The sequence below is a fragment of the Neofelis nebulosa genome, chromosome 3, assembly GCF_028018385.1.
Source record: "Neofelis nebulosa isolate mNeoNeb1 chromosome 3, mNeoNeb1.pri, whole genome shotgun sequence".
Taxonomy (NCBI): Eukaryota; Metazoa; Chordata; class Mammalia; order Carnivora; family Felidae; genus Neofelis; species Neofelis nebulosa.
Genome location: NC_080784.1, coordinates 110,992,205 through 111,008,998, shown reverse-complemented (window position 1 = coordinate 111,008,998; position 16,794 = coordinate 110,992,205). Strand labels below are relative to the sequence as shown.

Genomic DNA, 16,794 nt, shown 5'->3' with positions numbered 1-16,794 from the left:
TGGTAGAAAGGTTCTAAAAGAGAACAATGTGCTAAAATATCTTTATTTCCTAACACTTTTAATTTCATGATTCAGTTCTCAGAAATTCAATTGCTTTTGCTCTTGTGCCAGTTGCTTTGCCCAAATTTGGGATCTTTTTATCATTCACTTTGTGGGAGAGCAGAAGCGCATTAATAGAGAAGCTGTCTCTTCCAAGAGCCAGATCTATGTGACCTGAAACAAGCCTTCAACTGTAAAGGATGTAAAGAAAGCCTCAAGAATTAACTGTGCTTGCTAGTCAGATGGTATTTAAACAGGCTTGTGCATCTGGTGGGTGCTAAATAGTGGCAAAAAAGAAAGAAGTAAAGATGGCAATAAACAGGGGCACCTGAGTGGCCCAGTTGGTTACGTGTCCAACTTCGGCTCAGGTCATGATCTCATGGTTCGTGGGTTCCAGGCCCACTTCAGCCTCTGTGCTAACAGCTCGAAGCCTGGAGCCTGTGTCTACCTCTCTCTTTGCCCCTCCCCTGCTTGTGCTCTGTCTCTCAAAAATAAATAAACGTTTAAAAAAAAAAAAAAAGATGGCAATAAAATGTCATGGAGCCTTAGGAGACCAAAACTGTATCGCAGTGTCACTCAGCACTCATTGTGGTCTCCAGACTAGCAACTTCACCATCACCAGGCAGTTTATTGGAAATGAGGAATCTCAGACCCCACCCAGGACCTTCTGAAACAAAATTTCTGGGTGACGCCCAGAGGAATGAATGTTTTAACAAGTTCTCCAGGTGATTCTTATGCACCACACTATTACATACATCTTACAGTTCTAAGTATCTAATTGTTAATATTTAAGAGGTTAGGGTCAACAATACATATGAAAAAAATCCTTAAAACTTTCCAAAGTCAAATTAAACAAAACATTTTATAGGGACTAAATAACTATTACTTCAAAACACAGTAACAAAAATAGAGCTGGAATCAGATGGTTAAGCATCAGACTCTTGATTTCGGCTCAGGTCATTATCTCACGGTTTGTGGGTTCGAGCCCCGTGTCGGGCTCTGTGCTGACAATGTGGAGCTTGCTTGGGATTCTCTCTGTCTTCTCTCTGCCCCTCACATCCACCCCTCAAAATAAATAAGTACGCTTAAAAAAATAGAGCTGGGATTATATTTTAAATACCTCAGGGCCTTTTAACTTCTTCGTTTCACCTCAATATGAGAAAATGTAGTTTGACTAATAATTTAAGTAGTACAAATTTTGAAAGGTAAACTAATAGTGTCATCCTTAATTTAGATATGACACAAATGGATAACAAGAACTTCCTTCAATTTTCCTGAAATTGTGTGAGTAAGCCAATTTGAAAATGAATTTCTGCCTTTTAGAATTGCTATGTCTATTTTAGTCTGTTACGGCTTTACTTCAATAAGATATTTACTGATTTCTACTCTAAAGATAAGCTGTGCAGCTATACTAAACCTACCCTGTCAACCATCTGAGCAATGTGGTGGAGCACTCATAGTGTTAAGGTTGGAATTCTAGTCTCATCACCTACTATGTATGGGGTCTTGGCCAAGATATTTCATTTCTGTGAGCTTGATTTCTTCATATATAAAATGTGATTAATAATATTTACCCTGGAGTGATGAGGCCTATATACATATTGGGACAAAGAGAGATACATACATAAACAGATTAGAGAATATATATTAGAGAATAATATATATTTCCTGGGGCTCCTGGGTGGCTCAATTGGTTAAGTGTTAGACTCTGGATCTTGGCTCAGGTCATGATTTCAAATTCATGGGACTGAGTCCTATTTCAGGCTTTGTGCTGAGTAGAACCTGCTTGAGATTCTCTCTCTCCTTTTCCCTCTGCCCCTCCTCAGCGCTCTCTCTCTCTCTCTCTCTCAAAGTAAATAAACACACACACACACACACACACCCATACACACACACACACACACACACACACATATATATACTTCTTAACACTTGTTAAATGCCAAGTAAATGTTACTTCTCTACTCCCAAGATTTTATCTTCAACTAATCTCTTAGAAAAATTTATGATTAAATTAGACTTCAGAGCATTGCAAATGCAACCAAACTAGAACGAAAGCCAAAAAAACAAACAAATAAAAAGAAAGTAAAAACCAAAACTGATTTCAAGTATCTGAGCTTATATTTAAAATGTGTTAAAAATTATCTAAACCAAAAAAAAAAAAACTTTAATTTGATGAGCCTGATACACTCAGCTCATATACTTTTATGATACATACTTATTCTGTGCAAGAACCTGGTATGTTCAAAAAATATAACACAGTCTTTAATCTTATAACATTCAACCCCAAAGATAATTTTTTAAAGTATGATAAAACAATTTAAAAATTCTTGAGGTCTTCTGATCCAAGATTATGGCAAGTCTTTTTATAAATTTGTAATAAATTAAAATTATAGATAATTTATAGTATACATTAATATTATGGTTTAGAGTATTCATTATTGCTTCTGTTGTCTCAATGGAATTTTTAAGTAAGGTAATGAGCTGATGAGAGGATATTGGCAATTTGAGGAGATGGGAAATTTTGAAATGGTAGTCCTAAAGACTGGAACACATACTAGAGGGAGTTAAGAAGATCGCTGTGCGTTTTTGAGTGCCTATTTTCAATTTGTGGTGATAAATTTAATCAAGTGTTGGTCGCCACTCATGTTCCTGCTGCTATGCCTACCTGTTCGCTGGACCTTACTGGACACTGAATGCTGCCAAATCATGCTCTCAAAGCCTTTTTGGACACTGTGCATGGAACAATCCAGTACTCCCATAGCGTCCAGTCAGTTTCCTCAGCCTCCTTCTTACCCAGGTCTGATTACCTTACCCTCTCCAATCAAGCCTGACACCAACCAAGTATTGAGAAAGCACATCAGTATATCTCCTCAGCAAGGGGGCAATGACCTAGTGATTATTTTCTGGCTTGTCTCCCTACTAGGCCCGGGAGGTTGGTAGATCAGTGTTGGTGTTATGATAGAGATGCACTATTATTGATTCCATTTGGTCAGTGGAGAAAAGAGTCTCATTCATTGTCATAAAATGAAGGAGCTGAAAAAACATTATGTGTGATATCCATCTGCATTCTAAGAATTCTATCACTGTGTTGCTGCCATATCACATACCCAAGAAAAGGTTTATAAAGCCTACACAAGGTAAACCCAAAGGGTTCCTGAGTATTGTCATATAATTTGTGGTAAGGCTCTACACGTCCCCACTTTGGAAAAAATTTAAAAAGAGTGGTTGAGAATTTGGAAAGATTTTTTCTTTTCTGTTCAAAATAAATGCCCTGTAGAATTCAGCTAAACCTAAAACTAGAATGCATGAAGCATCTATTATATGTCAGGCAATACTTTATGCTCTTTCACCAACAAGGTCTCATTTAATTTGATAACCAAACCAGAAATTAATGGTCTGTTAGCTCTTATTATGCTCATTTGATGAGGAAACTCGGAGGCATGCAGTAACCTATCTAAAGTTTTACTGTAAGTGGGAACTAGTATTTAGACCCAGGTCTTCAACCCTATGCCTACTGTTCTTTCCACATAGCAAACTGCTTCTCAAATAACTTCCACTTAACATGGCTGCTCTCTCTGAATATAATAAAGTTTAAAGTTATACTTGAACAATTGTTAAAGGTTGTTAACAATCTGAATATTTATGTCTACCTAATTCTATTAAATGTAGTATCAAATCTCAGTTGATCAGCAATGGTGATATGGATGTTGACAATTTTTTTAAATGTTTATTTCTTTATTTTGAGAGAGAGAGAGAAGGAGAGAGAGAGAGGGAGGGAGGGAGGAGCAGAGACAGAGGGAAAGATTCCCGAGCAGACTCTGGGCTGCACAGAGCTCAACGTGGGGCTTGATCCCATGAACCGTGAGATCATGACCTAGGCCGAAATCGAGAGTCAGATGCTTAACTGACTGAGCCACCCAGGCGCCTCCAGATGTTGACAATTTTTAAATCAAAATATTCCTTTAGGGCACCTGGGTGGTTTAGTAGGTTAAGCGACCGACTTTGTCTCAGGTCATGATCTCATGGTTTGTGGGTTCAAGCCCTGCATGGGGCTCTGCGCTGACAGAATGGAGCCTGCTTGGGATTTTCTCTCTCTCCCTCTCTCTCTGCCCCTCCCCTGCTCATACGTGTGTGTGCACTCTCTTGCTCTCTCACTCTCTCCCTCTCAAAATAAATAAATAAACTTTAAAAACAAAACAAATTCCTTTAAAATTTTAAGTCATTGTACTAATCAATGAAAAATATGGAAGCTCCTAAAATTCAGAATAAACTCAAGTATGTGACTCATATACACTTACCATATTTTTTGATATTTCTCATTAAGAGCTTTTCACTTGATTCAGTACAATTATTGAATGAATATTTATTGAAAGTCTGATTATCAACATTAATTATCTGTTGGATAGCTTAAAGTTGTCCAGCATGAAGGTGATAACCGAGATAATCAAGGTTTATATATATAAATATATAGAACACATATACATGGGTTTCTATGTGGCAGACTCTATTCTATGTGTTCTACCTACACAATCCTACTTAAGCCTCACAATAAACCCTTTGAGTAGGTATTATAATTATGATGACTATTTTCCCATGAGAAAACTGAGGCACATATAGCTTAAGTTACATGGCTGATGTCTTACAGGATCCTTGCTTTTAATCACTAGGGTATGTATTTTTAAAAAATAGACTATGTGGTAAGAAGTGTACAGTTTAGTGTGCTGTTGTACATTTTGGAATTTGAAGGAAACAGGTAAATAAAATAATTGGAATTTATTATAAAAATAGGAAAGGTTGCAGAAACAGAAGAATGCACTTGATTCTGCCTGGTGTGGGGTAAAGAAATGATCGGAGAAGGATTGGAGAGGAGATGAAGGTAGCAGAGGGTCTGGAAAGACGCAGTAGCATTTTCCCAGAGGAGAGTGAAGAATATTCCATGCTTAGATGGAAAAAGGAGGATTTGGGGCATAGCCCTTGTGGGTAAGTGTAAGTACCTTGGCAGTGATAACCCAAAGAAGGTATAAATGGGAATGTGTTGGCAGATTGCACCAGAACCATATCAGATGCCATATTTTAAAAGTCCTTATATAGAATGCTTAGGAATTGGGCTTTAGTCTACAGATAATGGCAGCTTCTAAAGGACTGTAAGCAGGGGAGTGGTATGATTTCAACTGTGTTGAAATTTCACTCACGTCCTAGTGTTAGAGTCAGATGCTGCAGGCAATATAATCATTTCGGAGGTGACTGAAATAGTGGCCATAGAGCATATAAAATTCCAATTCCTGCGAAGCCAAGAGCAATGTCTTAATTCAAAACCACTGCATACCTACTGAGTGGTAGTCCCAAGGGTGAACTGGCATTCAAAACTGAATGAGATATGTTGATGATATTCAATAAAAAAGTTATTGTTGACTGAAGGAATTTGAAGTAATCTTTCCATTTCTCTATGTCCATTACTTCTCATTTAGTGTTGTAGTCTTAACTTATTGTTTAAATATGCATCTGCTTTCAGTTGTCATGAGCTTAGCAGTATTCCATCAGATTCTGCCAAGCATGATGATAACAACACACAAAATCTCCAAGAGCAGAAGCTTTAAAAAAAATATACCCCTAGTCACCTTCCCGAACATCTCATAAGTAATAATATTATGTGAAAAATGTTGGTGGATAAAATGTATAAAGTTTAAAGCATATGGTATTTAATTTTAACTCTGCACTGCTAGATAGAAATTGGAAAAGAGATACGACTCTTCTGCAGAAAACTTTTAAAAAGGCCAAATTGGGGCGCCTGGGTGGCGCAGTCGGTTGAGCGTCCGACTTCAGCCAGGTCACGATCTCGCGGTCCATGAGTTCGAGCCCCGCGTCAGGCTCTGGGCTGATGGCTCGGAGCCTGGAGCCTGTTTCCGATTCTGTGTCTCCCTCTCTCTCTGCCCCTCCCCCGTTCATGCTCTGTCTCTCTCTGTCCCAAAAATAAATAAAAAACGTTGAAAAAAAAAAATTTAAAAAGGCCAAATTGTTCTTTTAAAGTTTGTACATAATTAAAAATTATGGAGAGGTAGCTCCAAATTTAAAAGACTTTTTACTTAAAAACTATATAAACTTAAAAGTTTTCAAAATGTTTTTACATGTTACCTCATTTGATCAATGGAATAACCTTTGAGATTAGTAATATAAATAATATCATTATTCCTATATTACAGATGTAACCATGGAGTCTCAGAAAGATTAAACTACTTATTAAAGGTCACAGTCAGGAACTTGTTCATTGAATCAGCACTGTAATTCATATTTCCTCACTATAAATTCTATGTTATTTCTTCTCTATCACATTGCAGAAGCAAATAATCATTTATTCATTAATTCATGTATTAACTCATTCATTTTTCACACATATGCTTATTGTCTATTAGTACAAAGCACTGTGAGATTTACAGAGATTATAAATCAGGATCTGTTCTGGGGACTGACTGGCAAGGGAGGTACGAGGTTCAGTGACAGCTCTGAACAAGGGGGAAATCATGCATAATGAGACAGTAATAGAAAGAATTATGAAAGGTAATCACTGGAATAAGTTATTTCTGGCTAAGGAATCATGGAAAACTGCACAGGAAAGGTGGTATTTTAGGTGACTCTGAGTGGCTGACATTTGGGCAAAGAGAGATAGGGTATGAATTCCAAGAAGTGAAAACAGTATGTGCAAAAGAAAGAAGAAAGTGAACTATGTAACGTGCTCAAGAAACTGAATCATTCTCTTTGCTGGGGTTGAGTGTGAAGGTTGAGAGAGGAAAATAAGGCTAAACACTTTTTTAAAGACTTGACTGAGGTGCTTACAATTTTCATATAGTGCAAAATGATGTGATGAAAACAGCAAGGGTCTTGTTGAAACCACACAAGTATAGGTTCACATACAGGCCCTACCACTTAGTGGCTGTGTGATCATGATCAATTTAGGTAATTTCTCTAAAACTTTCATATATCATCCATGAAAGGAAGACATTTGTTAAATATTTCATAAATATTTTTCAATAAAAATATTTTACCTTCAGGGTAGCCATGAAGATCAAATGACAGGATGTTTGAAAAATGACTAGCATGATAAGGTTGTCAGTAAGACTTAATTTCTCTTCTTATTCTTTGGTAGTCAGTGGTGAGGCAGGAAGCGTGTTTGCTGAGGCTGGTGATGTAATGAGAGTCATGTTTGAGTAAAGCAAATATGCTGGGTGAATTAGAAGAGAGAGGAAGTAAATGAGGTAAAAAGTCTTTTTTTGCAATGGAGCACACGGGAATGCATGTCTCAATAAAGTAACACTACTGGGAATATTTACTATCTACAATGATAGGACGACACTGCAACACACAATAATTATATCAAGGTGAAATACGGAAAAAGATCAGAGTGAAATTAATTCTGGAATATTGCTATAGGAAAAATATGAATGAAATCAAGCTTTGAAATAAAAGAGGCTTTCATACTGAGCTCACGTTACAAGCAGGGGCTCTATGTCTTTTGCTTCTCCCACCTTTGATCTCCCTCAAAGAGGTCATCTGGATGAAACAAAATGTTCTCAATTCTCTACACCTGGATAAATTTCCACCTTTCAGAGCAGCCATTCAGGAAACTCACCAGGATCACCTGAATAGAGATTCATTTCAAAGGGGCTCTTTTTTAAAAGCCTCATTTAAAATTAGGGACTTGGACTACAAGAGTGTGCCAATAGCTTACTAGACCATGATTCTATTGTCAGAAAAACCCATATGATCAAATAGGAAGAGGGAGCTATTTGTTGAATTGTCTCCTCTATTGAGCTGTTCTTTTTGAAATGGATATGTGAGGTTTTAAAGCCACCCTCTCCATTTGTTGTTACATTCATTTGCCAAAGCCCAAGTGAGCCTTGGAAAAAAATTGTTTCTTCTAAACTTTTAACCATAAACATTTCTCTAAATGTTTATGCATTAACTAAATATTTATGCATGTAATAAGTGAACTCTTAGTAACTGATATTTATTGTGTACTCTGTGTAGAACCCTACTTAAAACTAGGCTTTGGATAAAAGAAGTAGATGGGAGAGAAAGCATGCATGACTCTTGATGTTATGTTTACAATACAAGTAGAGGGAAAATGTGTACCCGCATGCCTATGAAATGGAATAATTGAACCCTACTCCCCTTAGCTTCCTTGAATATTTCTCCTATGAGAGTGGCTGAAAGAGTTCAATTACTTTTTCAAGGTTTTCAACACCAGAACAATTGTTAATTGATAATTGATTTTTTAAAATTTATTTATTTTGGGGCGCCTGGGTGGCTCAGTCGGTTAAGCGGCCAATTTCGGCTCAGGTCATGATCTCGTGGTCCGTGAGTTCCAGCCCCGCATCAGGCTCTGTGCTGACAGCTCAGAGCCTGGAGCCTGTTTCAGATTCTGTGTCTCCCTCTCTCTGACCCTCCCCCGTTCATGCTCTGTCTCTCTCTGTCTCAAAAATAAATAAACGTTAAAAAAAAATTTTTTTTAATTTATTTATTTTGAGAGAGAGCATGCATGCGAGCAGGGGAGGGGCAGAGAGAGAGGAAGAGAGAGAATCCTAAGCCTGCTCTGTACTGTAAGCCTGACATAGGGCTTGAACCCACGCACCATGAGAGATTATGACCTGAGCCAAAATCAAGTCGGACACTCAACCGACTGAGCCACCCAGGAGCCCCATTAATTGATAATTTCATATCTACAAATAATACGCTATAAACTCCCAACAGACATGCTCCCCTGCTTCCACTGCCCATTGCAGTCTACAGAGGAGGTCTACATGGATCCTATCTTCCTGGACCAAATGAGGCCCCCAGGGCTCCTGACTATGTGCCTGATTATGGCTGCAGTAGTTGGCAATGAAGGGCCAGGAGTCCCCCACTCAGTCACTCTCCAGGATGAGGCTATAATTAAAACTGAACACTAATTTCCTAGGAGATCTTCTGGGGAAAAAAACCCAACGTGCTTTTCAGCACCATCTGTGTTTTCACTATAACTCCAGTCTTCTCAATGTATCATTCTTCACTTGGGTTTGAATCTCCATGTATCTCTGTACATCCTCTACTCTGATTCAATCAATCCCTCTCCTCTCCTCTCTAACCCTAGCCAAGAAGCCTTCTGTTACTGAAAGTATGCCATTAGCAAAATTCAATATGACCTCCCCTCTTTCCTGGACATTCTCTCCACCTTCTTGCTTTAGTTGATTTCTGGGTATCCCTGACATCCTCTCAACTTGGAGCTGTTCTTTTACCCATACCCCAATTATCACAGAGCCTGAAACAGGGGCTGGTGTCCTCTTAGCTCCTCACTGACACTTCCAGGCAATTTTGGCTCTTGTCTCCTTTTAAAAGCTCAACTCCTTTGAAAACCAAGGCAACAGATTATAGACTCACTATCTTCCCTGTCTGACTTCTTTACCCAGTTCCAGGCCCTGCCCCTTACCTCTCAGTCATAAATGATTCCAGCACTTGGTTCACTGTCCTGTTGAATATTACTTCTCTCATTGTTGTTAATGGTTTCAATATCCACTGAAGTGATCCATCCAATACCTTGCCCTTCTAACACCTTGCCTTCCTCATTTCCAAACATTTTTTCTTCAATCTCACCTTAGTATCCATCCCCCTGTCATTTCCCCAAACTGTGCTACTCACACAACATTGATCCCAAGCATACACTTCTCCAACTACCATTATCTATCTTGCTTTTCAACTTTATAAGAGTGTCTCACTTGACCCCAGCCAGATAGCCAATTCATCGACCCTGGCACTTTTCTAGAGAACATAATTCCCTCCTACTCTTCGCCTTTTCCTTGCCAAGTTTAGAGTCCATGATCCCACTCTATTCATTTAGCAAAGCTCCAAATCTAGTTAAATCTACCTCTTCAATGGCGATTCTTCTGCACACCAGCACCTAGCCATGGCACGAGAAAAACAGACGATAACTAGTTTCTGTTTAAAGTTATGACCTCAAATCTCAAGTGAGCTCAGCTGAGTGCCCCATATTTGTACAGCATTTCTCTACTTAATTTACTTTCTCATTCTCCTGGAAGAATATTTCTATTTCTGTCTTTAAACCTCCAGATCTTTATTCTTAGCTAACGACCTCATTTGTTATTTCATTTAGAAAGTAGAATAATTCAGAAAAGAACTACTTCATATTCCAAAACCAAATCTTCCATGCTATTTGCATCTGTACACCCATATTTTCCCTTCTTTCATATTACAATGAATGAACTGGTAAAGAAGGACTAAGGCAATTTTGAAGGAGAACAAGTAGGAGAACTTAATTCCAGATATCAATATTATAAAGCTACAGTAGTTAAGAATGTAGTATTGGCAAAGGATAGACAAAGAGACTAATGGAACAGAATAGAGTCCAGAAATAAGACCCAATGTCTACATTTATCTGATTTATATAAAAGTGATTTTCAACAAATAGTGTGGGCCAAATGGAGGTACACATGGAAAAAAATAATCTTGAATCTTGACGTATACCATAACAGAAATTTAATTTCAAATAATTATAGATCTAAATATAAAAATAGGACAATAAAACTTTTAGGAAAAAAAGAGCATTGTCGTGATCTTGATTTAGTCAAAGATACCTTAAATAGGACATAAAAAGAAAAAGATTACTAATTAGACTACAATAAAATTAAAACCTTCTGCTTGTCAAAAGACACTATTAAGAGTGAAAAAGCAAGCCACAGAGTGGAAGAAGACATCTGCAGTACAAATATCTGACAAAGTCGTCCAAGTCCCTGCTCCACTGTGTCGGGTATACTTGGGCCCAAGCTCGAACTTGCAAATAAACCCTCATGTGTTTGCATCGGAAAACAAAACAAAACAAAACAAAACAAAAACCAAATATCTGACAAAGAAACAAATATATTAATAACTACTACAAAGAAAAGCAATCACCTAATGAGAAAATAGGAAAAGACTAAATAGACACTTCTTAAAAGGGAATATTCAAGTAGTCCATAAAAATACAAAAAGATGCTCAACTTCATTAGCCAACAGAGAAATGCAAATTTAATCCATACTGTTATACCAGTGCATAACAATCAGAATAACTAAAACAAAAAAAGACAGTATCAAATGTTGACAAAGATGTGAAGCAAATAGAACTCTCCATACATTGTTGAGAGTATGTATTGCTAAGAGTATAAACTGGTGGAATCACTTTGGGAAACTGTTGGGCAGTATTGATAGAAAACGAATACACACATTCCCATAACCCAGCAATCCTACAACTGCATAGATATTCAAGAGAAATGTATACATGTGTTCACCAGCAAACACCTACAGATATGTTTATGAAAACACTATTCATAACGGCTCAACACGAAACCACCCTAATGTCTGTCAACAGTAAACTGGATGAATAAATTGTAGTATATTTATACAAAAGAACACTGTTCAGTAATGAAGATGAATGAATTATGTCTACAGGCAACAACACAGAAATGTTTTACAGTCACAAGGTAAAGAGAAAGAAGCCAGACATGAAAGAGTACATTGTCTATAATTCCATTAAGATACAGTTAAACATAGGCAACAATTAACCTGAGGTGTTAGAAGTCAGGAGAGTGATTACCCTCCGCAAGAGGGAAGGCTTGTTTTAAAATGAAATAAATTTATCAATATCCTATTACAAATACACATTCGAGTTACCTTTGCATTTATAAAACTGATCATCTTGGTATTTCAAGTAGAAAAATGAATAACAAAATAATAAAAAAACAAAATTATTGCTAAAGACATAAATTCGGTTCAGATGGCCAATTTTTCCTACTTTAAAGTCTACATAAAATGCATGTCTAAATTTTGCAAAACTTTTCCTTTTCTAAAGACGTCACTATATTCTAAGAAGAAATGATGTCATTTATCCATGTCTATGTGTAAAACTGTGAAAAACAAAACAAAAGTTGGGAAAATTACTTTGAAATAAATCAAATGTAGGCAGCTACTTTCTCAACCAACCTTTGTATCATGAGGCCAACTTCGAACACATACAAGGCTGTTTTCTCAAAGCCCCATGTACAGAACCCCTGCGTTACTATCTCTCTTGAAATCTTTTGCCATAACTATATAAAAAGAAGATAATAACAGCAACTATCTCATAGTGTTATAAAGGTTAAACAAGATAAAAATCCATTCTCCTGGAACACTTAATTTGTATTAATAGTGTTAACATCACAATAACCTGAGGTGTTTGTTAAATCACTATTGATTTCTGGGCTTAACCCCCTACATACTGAAGTAGAATTGCTGGTTGTGCCTGGAAATCTCCATTTTATCTAGCATTTTGAGTGATTATTTTTGTTGATTTAAATTTGAAGACCACTATCCAAAGATTGAGGTCCACTTCCTACTTGTTCCACAGATCTTCAATACAGGGATCCGCACACAGCTAGTGCTCACTGACAGTCTGAATGATATTCAACATTGCCAGACGAGTATAATATAAATGATTAAAGGAATTTGTTACAGACTTGTGTAGAATAAGGGAATAGATTTTTACATTTTGACGCGAGTAGGTTTGTTAATAATATTAAAAGTAGTCTCAGTTTCAATCATTTTAACTTTCTTTATAAATGCAAAGATATTTGAATCCTCTTATATTTTACATAACCCATTTTTTCTTAAAATAATTCAGTCCATTTAGATTTTTATTGCTTTTTGTTTTTGTTTTGTTTTTTGTTGTACTTTAGAAGATCCAGAGAGTACAGCCATGTGCTCCTGAAGAGGACAAATGACCATATTCCCTGGGCACTGCACTATTCACATTAGGCCCATAGCTGGGCTTCTAGAACTACTTTCTTTCTTACATCTCATTCATTTACAGGAAAGTTCCAGTCTAAAAAGAGAACTGTAAATGAAAATGTCTTCAACTGTTTAATTCAAATAAAAATTTAAATAGAATTACAGTAGCTATTTAAACTTTTTGTCTATAAAGCACTTACACAATTTGTTGCACTGAATAGAAAATCTTAATAGGAGACAAAATCTTTTCATAAGATGTTTGATTGCATTGAAAGAACAAGAGAGTCAGCCTTTGACAAAAGAGATAAATTAGCCACACAATTAGCCACACAGCAGTGAACGCAGCATAATGTAGAGTCATGGAATCACTATGTTGTACGCCTGAATCAAATGCAACATTGTGTAACATGTTCAACTTAAAAAAGAGAAAAAAAAGCTAGGAATTATTTCCAGTTTCATTTCTGTTTCATGTTATTGGGTAAACATAAAGATTAAAAGATAAAACCTAGATATTTTATCAGTACAAGATAATGTTTAGGAACTAAATGTTGTTATTTGGTGAAAAGCCTTAAAGCATATGCTCTATTGTGAAAGATAAATTCATATAATTCATTTACATATTTTCAACTACCATTGGCTATCTGAGTAAATCTAAATTCTATAAATTAATTGAAGAAGTTCAGTGAGATTTTAAGACACATTTAATTCATAAACCAAATATAAGAGTGGTTGGGATTAGACATGAAGAACTTGACCTGCAGGCCACCAGATGGACTTATTTTCCAGCCAAAATCTGCTACTTTATAAATATCAAATGCCCTTGACTTTCTGACGCCACAATTAACCTTTAAAATTACTCTGAAGTACAGTGAGACTTTTTTTTTTTAATCTCTCTCTCTCAAGAAAGGAAAGGATAGGATTTTTTCTTTTCTTTTTTTGGCAATGATGCTAAGTTCTGACAGTTTGCTAAGCAGTGGAAATCATGCTGTAAGCAAAAGTCTCTGCAAGACAGAGATTCTTACAAAACAGTCTTTATGTTTCCAACGGATACTGGCTACTTTTATAGGATTCAATTCCAACAACAACTTCACTGAAGCAGGGTTCCCTGAGACTGAAATCACAGGACACACATACTGAACCACTAAGGATTCCCCACTATCTTTGTCCAGTGGTAGCTTGACCTCCAGACCTCCTAGTCTATCTCTGTTCCACACGCTGACTTTGGCCATCCAAATCAATAGCAATAACCTATATTCTAGTAGGATAGAATGAAAATATGGAAATGAGTGAACACCTTAAGTAGAAGGTTTACCTGGTTAGCAAAGCGACAATATTAAAAACGCTTTACTTAAGCATCCAAATAACTTGATTTTTCTTAGAGTTAACCAGAAAATTCCCAGACCTGTGAGAGCAGCAGAAAACTTCAGATGAAATTTGACTCCTGTTGAACATTTATCATTGAATTTCCCTGCATTTTGAGAACGGCCTTGGTAATTGCACATGACCATCTTTAGTGATCCAGTAAGACAAAATTACCAAAGACCCAAAAAGAGTCATTTGTACACTGATTTTATATCGCCTTCCATCTATTTCCTTGACCTCTTTTCTGGCCATGAGGACCTGTGGCTTTGATTATTCAATTCTAGATTTAAGAACAAATCAAGAGTTGCAGAAACGTTTTAGTCTGTCTCTCTTATCAGTGATGGTGACTGGGAATTCTGTTGTGATACGTGAAACAAATCTGAGCATGCTCAAAAGTCAAAATGGATTTGGAAAAGGAGACCCCTTCTGGAGACATCTGGTTGGTAGGTGAGACTTCAAAATGTCCTGATCTTGTTTAAAAACCTGGAGGGCACTTCACAGCAGGCTCTGAGAGTAAGCAGAGTAATGAGCCTAGACTAGTGACAAGCTGTTCAAGATCACTAACAGGGAATCCATTTTAATACTAACATAAATCAATACCACATTTCATTCATTCATTCTCTCGTTCCCCATATTTTCTGTTACTCTTTAAATTAGGAGCGGGGTCTTAGTTAAATGCTTAAGATTTCTGCAAGGCATAAATACATGAAGCAGTAACACTTACTTTCCAGTAATAAACTGACTCCTGGACGGTGTGCAAATAGGCTGGACATAGTAGTTCTCCAGTTTAACTCCTTCGGCAGCAAGCTTGTCAAGAGTAGGAGTCTTTATCTCCGAGCCATGGTAACCCACATCTCTAAATCCCTGATCATCCGCTAGGATGAAAATGAGATGGGGTTGGGAGGTGGCAGATGTGCTGGGCTCTGGCCTCTCTCCAGACTGAGCTCTCAAGGCCCCTTCCTCCTCCTCCTCCAAGCCCTGGCCCCAGGACAGGTAACCGTAGGTGAGGAGGCTGAGGACCCAGAAAGCTGCCAGCGCCCCCATGGCTAGCATCTTTCCGGGCCAAACCCAGGCCGGCGGAGTCGGCGGAGGCGGGGGCCCCGCACACCCCCTGGGGGCCATTCACTTGGGTCCCGGCTGAGACTCCACTCGCAGAACCACGCACACGGTGCGGCCGCCGACGCACACATGCACGCGGGAGAGGGGTAGATCGCACAGGCGGTGGACGGTCCCCACCTGGAAAGAAGTCCTGCGCTCCTCTCGGCTGTCACCACATCCAACAACTTCAACCTTCCACAAGTGATGGGACGTCGGACAAACAAGGAGTTGCTCTTTTCCGTCGGATTTGACTCTCTCCTCCTCCTCGCTCCCCTGAGTAGCTTCCACACACAAAAAAAGTGAAGGCTTCCACCCGAAAGTTCTCGGGACAAAAAGTCTAGCAAGGAATCACCTTGGGTAGGGACCTTTTGTGGCCAGAGCGCCCTTGACGTTGAGGAGCGAGGTTCTGGCAGCCGCGCGCGCACGCAGGTCGGGGGATCGGCGGTCCGGCGGTCCCCTCACCTGGAAGGCACTGGGGGGAGGGGGGGGGAGGGGGGGGGAGGGGGAGGGTTGAGCAGCCGCACCGCGCTCTTACCCTGACAGATAAACGGCTGCCTGAAGTGGACCGACTTCCTGACCACTTTCTCCACTTTTCCAGGGCTCTCTATTTCTCCCGGTCCTCTCCAAGGCGTTTGCCAGTCTCCCCGACACTAGGCGGCGAAGTAAGGGGGAATAAAAGCCCAGTTTCCTGATCTCTTTCCACGGCTCACCACCCTTTTTCTGCAGGAACTTCGGGCACCAAGTCCTCCGGGCCTCTGGAGCGCGGAGGGAGCGAAGCGGGTTCCTGCCCCGGTGGCCACTCCACTTCGAGCCCACTTGGTCTCCGCGGAGTGGGTGCACCCGGCCGAGGCGCTGCAAGATGGGTGCGTTGTGTCAGCTAACTTACTTAGTTTTGGCACTGGGATTTCGTGGCTGCCTCCTCCCTCTTTTTTGTCCAGTGAATCACAGAACGGTACTTTCTGCTTTAGCTCCTCCAGGAAGAGGGGGTGGGGTAAGGTTGGTTTAGAGGTTCGGGCTCTCCTTTTTCCCTTCCGGGAGGAGGAGGGAGGGGAGGCTTTGCGGGAGAGAGAGAAAGCTGCGCGCTCCTCCTCGATCCCTGCGGGATCCAGGATCCGGGATCCGCCAGGGCTAACGCTTCTCTGGGTTTCGCCGGCTGCCCTCCATCATCCGGAGAGGGGAAAATCCGCGGCGGCGCGGATCCGGAGGGGGGAAGCGGGCGCTTCTTGTTGTTGGTCTGTAAATGAAGAGCTCTCTCCCCCATCCCGAAGGCTGCGCTTGCAAACTTTTTCTAGCTTCAGGAGGGAGTGAGAGAGGGAGAGCAGGAGAAACAACAAACTGCGTAGCATACCCTTTCTTCTACTCTTCCAGTTTTCCTTTACTACTCCCTTCTGGCCCCCCTCCTCCCCATTTTTCCTACTCCTTTTATCCCCGCCTCTTTTTTTTTTTTTTTTTTTTTCCAGCAGCCTCTACTACAAGTTTTTAAATTGAATTTCCTTTCCCTGTTGCTGG

General features: G+C 39.2%; 1 protein-coding gene across 1 annotated transcript in view; it reads right to left on the bottom strand.

Moving 5' to 3' along the window:
- Positions 1–16,664, bottom strand: part of ARSJ (arylsulfatase family member J) — a 90,664-nt gene extending 74,000 nt beyond the window's left edge. The window contains exon 1 of the mRNA XM_058721533.1: positions 14,912–16,664. Coding sequence (XP_058577516.1) covers positions 14,912–15,309 — 398 coding nt within the window. The 5' untranslated portion in view covers positions 15,310–16,664. The remainder of the gene's footprint in view (positions 1–14,911) is intronic.
- Positions 16,665–16,794: the final 130 nt, after the last annotated feature.